This window comes from Kryptolebias marmoratus, linkage group LG16 (assembly GCF_001649575.2).
Source record: "Kryptolebias marmoratus isolate JLee-2015 linkage group LG16, ASM164957v2, whole genome shotgun sequence".
Classification (NCBI taxonomy): Eukaryota; Metazoa; Chordata; class Actinopteri; order Cyprinodontiformes; family Rivulidae; genus Kryptolebias; species Kryptolebias marmoratus.
The window spans coordinates 20026760-20032283 of record NC_051445.1 but is presented as its reverse complement, the minus strand read 5'-3'; the positions used below and the strand labels follow the sequence as shown (position 1 = coordinate 20032283).

Below are 5524 nucleotides of genomic sequence, written 5' to 3'. Positions count from 1 at the left end.
TTTATATATATGTTCCTCCATACAATTCTACTAAATGATGTATCCTAAAATTAAAAATGTTCAATTTCTAAGTGTCCTGATCAGACATCACAGACAAGATTAGTTAGGTCATTTTGGGTCTTTTGACAAACCTATATTGTTAAAAGGAATTAAAAAAAAAGATTTTTTTATTGCATCCAAGTGTCTCTTTGTGCTTCAGGTCATAAATGATCTCAATCACTGTCTGTCTTTGTGCAGAGAAACTGAAGAACAAACAGACTGTTTAATTCCTTCCTTGATTATTGTTTTAAAATGATTGTTGTTGAGGAAAATATTAACCACTTCTGGTGACTTGGTGCATAGGAATCTCTATCCTTAGAGTGAAAAGTGTAACATTATTTAAGGTTAAACAAGCTTTCTGAGCATTTACTTTCATCACAGTGCAGCTGTGCAGTCAGAGCATCTTACCTCCTCTATCTTCCTCTGCATGTCCTTCAGCTGGTTCTCCCACTCTCTCCTCTCCACGTCAAACCTTTCCAGCAGCTCGGCTTTCTCCCTCAACCAGTCCCTCTCGGTGTGCTCCAGGCGGCAGCGCAGGTCCATGGCTGCAGAATGTGTGTCGGCCAGGATCCTCCGCTGCTCCTCCCTCTCCCTGCGAAGCGACGGGGTCTCGCTCTTCGACTCTCGGGGGCTGCGTGACGTCGCGGAGCCAAAACCCGCTGCCGACTTCGGTCCTCCGCTCACAAACCCAGTCGCTTCTCTGGCCTCCAACTTTAGAGAAGAAGAAGAAGGAGTGCAGAGGAGGAGAGAAAAGCCAGCGGGGAGATGGGAAGGAAAGAGTGGGAGAAGTAGTGATTTTTTGCAGTTAGGACCCAAATGATGGGAACCAACAGGAGGAGGGGATATGCTTAAAGAGGAATTAGGAGAATGAAGGAGTGGCAGGAAGAGAGGATGGGGAAGAGGAGAAATAATGCACCATGGGGATGAGTGTGAGTGGGTTCACAGGAGGGAAAAGGACAGAGAAAATATCCTGTCAGAACTCACAGTCGGTTCAAGGGTTCAGGGTTCAAGTTTCTTTTCGAAGGTATTTCATTAACACAGGATACAGGGCAGGAAATGGGAGATTCAGGAAGGGCAAAATATGTTTGCAGACGTGGCCTAATTCAAGTAATCCAGCTTTCAACAAAAACACAGATCTATAAAAAGACGATCTCGTCACAAAAAGGCCGAATGTTTTACTTCTTCCATTCCTAACTCACAGGCCTAGTTAAAATATTGGTTTGATGAATCTGAAGTGAATGTTTTGCTTTATGAAGGACGTCACACAGCACTTACAGGGATTTCCCCTTGGATTTTCCTCTCTTTGGTGAGAACGTTTACACTGGCAATAAGATTTTTCATAAAAAGATGATTCAAAAAATGTATTTAATTTAACAAAAATGCAAATACTAGTGGTGACCTTTTAATATCAGCCTATTAGAAAACTTAGAGAACCTTCTGAGCTTGACATTATGCTCTTAAAGAACTGAACTTAGAGTGTATTTTCAGATCTGTACATGCAGTGGTAAATGTGAAGTTTTTTTGCTGGTTAAAAGAAAAGGAAAAATGTTGGGCTTGGTGCTGGAAGAACCCCAAGACAACGCCTCTGTATGTGCACATATTCCTGTATGTCTCAGTAATTTTGTGCATACAAGCACGCTGGAATGTGTTATTTCTGTGTGCAGCCACAGACATGAACCAAAGCCGTCTTACAAGCCTCGATCACGGTGCTATTTCTGCCTGTGGCCCGGGGTCAAGAAATTATGGCGAAGAGAAACAACGTATTCTGTCTGCCCGCGGCTCTGCTTAGAGTTCCCCACAATTAGAGATCGTCGGTGATGGATGCTGTCCGCAGTCTATTTAAACGACTGAACGTAAACAAACAATCAAAGTGCAAAAACGAGATGCTTGGCATCATATCAAAGGAGCAAGCGGCGTTTTCACAGATTAGCACATGAATGGAAAAGGATCTCATTTGATTGACTGATTACCAGCATCACATTCAGTTCAGGGAAACCCAATCCTGAACATGTTCACACTTTAAATTCAATTTTAAAGAGAAACCTCCGACTACTCATAGCCAGCCTGGGTGTCACTGTGTGCCGCTGGGTATATAAAGGTAACTGTGTCACCAGGGTGACCCACTATAAATAGCGGACACACAGCCTTGTACAATGTCACATTCCAAGAGGAGGTGGGAGGGGGTGAGAGGTAAAGGAAGGGGGTGAGCTGGCTGCTAAGGCAAAATGAGATGTCTCCTAGCTGCCAGCAGCGTTCATAAATCAGGGTCACGCTAAGAAGTACGCCTGGAAATTCTGGGCTCGAGCCTCAGCCTGGGACCTCGGATGCTTCCTTGGTATTTGGTGGTGGCAGCTGCCCAAAATGGATGAGGAAACGACAAACAGCGTTCACATTTAGGATTCAGCCACAACGTAAAATGACGTGTGAAGAAAAAACAACTATACAGCTTCTGATAAAATAAAGTTTGCACTATGTTTTTTTTGTTTGTTTGTCTATAATTCTGTGAAAAGTATTCATAGTTTACACAGCACCACTTAAAAAAGAAGAGCAGTCCCTTTAATCTTAACTGGATCACTTGGGATTCAAGCCTGTAATAGGAAAAACGACAATGAGAGCCAAATTCAGAAAAAAAATTATATGCCACATATGCATTGTTTATCATGACAATGTCTAAAAGGATCTATTTTAATTGCAGGTTGGCTCACAATGAACTCTAAATTCCTCCAAAAAGTCTTTGTTCACTCTTTAAACTGCAGTAATAAACAAAAAGCAGCGAGCAGGTCTAGCTGGCTCGAATACAGGCTGGGCTGTTTGGAAAAATAAAACATTTAAAGGAGCTCCGTTGAGGTAAGCAGGACCGAATGACTCAGCTGACTGCACTGAAGGGCTCCTGCTCGAGCACATTTACAACAATTTGCAGCTATTATTTTACAACTCTTACACTGGATGGCCATAAGCATAATTGGCACTAAGACTTCAACAACCATATTAGCTGTTTAACTCCTGCTGTTTTCACATTACACGAGCTGAAACTGGGCCCTCTGCTCGACTGGTGCAATAAGACCAAGATGTGAAAAGTTTTGGCTCGTCAGCTGTCCACATTTAACTAAAAGTCAGAGTTTTGCTAAACTGGCCCTTCACTCTTGCCATCTCTTTATGAATTCAATCTACGTTTGATTTGTTCAGAAATTCTAATAATTGAGGTGAAACAAAATAGTTCAGTCTGACTATGAGGCTATTATATTCTGGATTTAGTGTTTTTTAATAATGTAGAGAAATTATGGCTTATTTCAACACTGACTGAAAGAACATCAACCTGTGTTTCTCTGAAATGTTGCACGTAGGTTTGTTAGTTTGTAAAATTCAGTGGAGAATAATTCCTAACTATCTGTCTTGAACTTTATGAGGAGCAAGAGGACATCCGTCAGTAAACATGTACCTAAAAGTATCATCTGTGGAAGGACGTGGAATGTAGACAAAACAACTTATACAATAGAGCAAACCCTGCAGCATGGCTCGTCTCCAAGTCACGTTTCCCCTGCTCTGTTTTTGTAATCAGAATCAAGGACTGTATCAGGTGAAAGGTCACGTCTGTGTGCACGTCCCCTCCAGCATTACAGTACATTCCGAGTATTCGGCTCCCGTCGCAGAATCACGCATACTGAGCTGAGGGGTTTTGAAAATCCATTGTACTTGTGTCTGATCTGTGAGCTGTTAGAGCAACACTTCTGTTATCATCATCAGTCCTCCTGCAGTATCTTTCCTCTACTTTGCTGATTTCCAACTCAGAGTTATGGAATTTCCAAGCTTTATTGCTTCATCTGGATCACCATTAGGCTCAAAGGAGAGGTCTGTGCGAAAAATAAATCAGTTTTACGTCCGTGATAGGAATCATATGAGGTTCAAATGACACATAAAGGCACTGTTGTTCTAATACACGCACAAAGAAACAGAAATACAACAAGGAAACGCATTCAGCATGCAGGAAAAGTCCAAATGTGATCAAGTTCAAGTCATGTTTTCCTTCTTTTTTATTTCCTACAACGACTGAGCGAGTCTCAGCCAGGCTAGTTTTCTACTTTGTTGCGGCCAAATAAATCCATTTTCTGATGGGATCGGAGAAAAAAAAAGCTAAAATCCTACAGCTAAGATCCTTAAAGTCGTGTTGCTTTGAAGTGCAGCTTTGCATGTTTGCTCGTCTGCACACTGCCTGATACAGCATGATACCGCTATGCAAACGAAGGGTTTTTGACCGGTTCAGCCACACTTGTCATTAGCTGTCCCCATTCCCAAATGGAATCATATTTAATCTACTTAGAGCCACGCTGGGTGTAAGCAGGGTTTGTCTTTTTAGTGCAAATGTTTTGTCTAGTCTGAGGCTAGGCTTGGGCGGACGCCATGGTGACTTATCACCCCGACTTTGTGGGTGGCGAGTTCAGCTTCTGCACCACTAAACCGGGAACACACATCAAGAGGTCCACCGACGGGAGTTTTTCTATGGCTGAGGAGGATCTCCTCTCCACCCACCGATCATTAAAAATCATGGCAGCTAACATACAACACCTTTTTTATTATTTTGGCCAATATGCATTTCCTATTTAATAAAATATAAAAATGTATATTTAACACTAGAAGTTGTACACTTACACTGTGGGCTATGGTAAGCTGGTTGTAGGAGCTGCTGCTGCATCGTCATTTTCCTTTTTGTAACTGATTTGAGTATACATAGGCATTGCTCATATCTGCCAATAATCTGTCTTCCTCTACACAGATCACAACTTCAAAAAGAAAAAAAGAAAAACACTGCACAGCTTCATCCAAAACCTTTCCAGTTTGACTTTTAAAGACGATCTGATGAACCTGATCACCCGTCTCATACCTGAGCAATCCTGCACTTGAGCTCAGCCTTCTCCAGCTCCCAGGCACATCTGTCCCTGGTGTACTGCAGCTGGAGCTCGCTCCGCTTCTCCTCCTCTCTCTTCACCTCGCCCTGCACTTCCTCCAAAACCGTTTTCAGGTCCAGCAGAATCCTGCGGTTCTCCCCACCCTGCATGGAAACACAGTTGGCATCCCTGCTGTCAAATGTACATTGAGTTTGGCACTTTTGAACGCAGTCACAAAGGAATACGAATCAATGCTTGATTACGAAACTGCTTCAACTGCACCGAGCCAGAACATTCTGAATGCGAGGCTCTGAAAATAAATCAAATCCTCTCTAAATGGGTTACAGAAAGCAGTGATTTCAGTCCTGATTACTTGGATGTTTGCCACTTCTCTGAGGAGTGACTCCTTCTCTCTCATCCACTCCTCCTTATCCTGAACATGTCGCTTCTTCAGATCCTCCAGCTTCTTTTTAAGCCGTGTGTGCTGTGTTTGCTGCTGCAGCTGGGGTTCGGGACCGGGCCACATTTGTCCCCTGAGGACCTCGGGCTGCTGGGTCCCTGCTCCACCCTCTCCTCCTCCTCCTCCTCCTCCTCCTCCTCCT

The 5524-nt window shown here is 43.1% G+C and overlaps 2 protein-coding genes across 2 annotated transcripts in view; both read right to left on the bottom strand.

Moving 5' to 3' along the window:
• soga3a (SOGA family member 3a) overlaps positions 1-5432 on the bottom strand; it is an 11278-nt gene extending 5846 nt beyond the window's left edge. Inside the window, exons 1-2 of the mRNA XM_017409959.3 lie at positions 4919-5432; positions 448-750 (exon numbers count right to left, since the gene is read on the bottom strand). Coding sequence (XP_017265448.1) covers positions 448-750; positions 4919-5092 — 477 coding nt within the window. The 5' untranslated portion in view covers positions 5093-5432. The remainder of the gene's footprint in view (positions 1-447; positions 751-4918) is intronic.
• LOC108232287 (protein SOGA3) overlaps positions 4955-5524 on the bottom strand; it is an 11490-nt gene continuing 10920 nt past the window's right edge. Inside the window, exon 12 of the mRNA XM_017409960.3 lies at positions 4955-5086. The gene's annotated coding sequence lies outside the window, so the exon portion shown is untranslated. The remainder of the gene's footprint in view (positions 5087-5524) is intronic.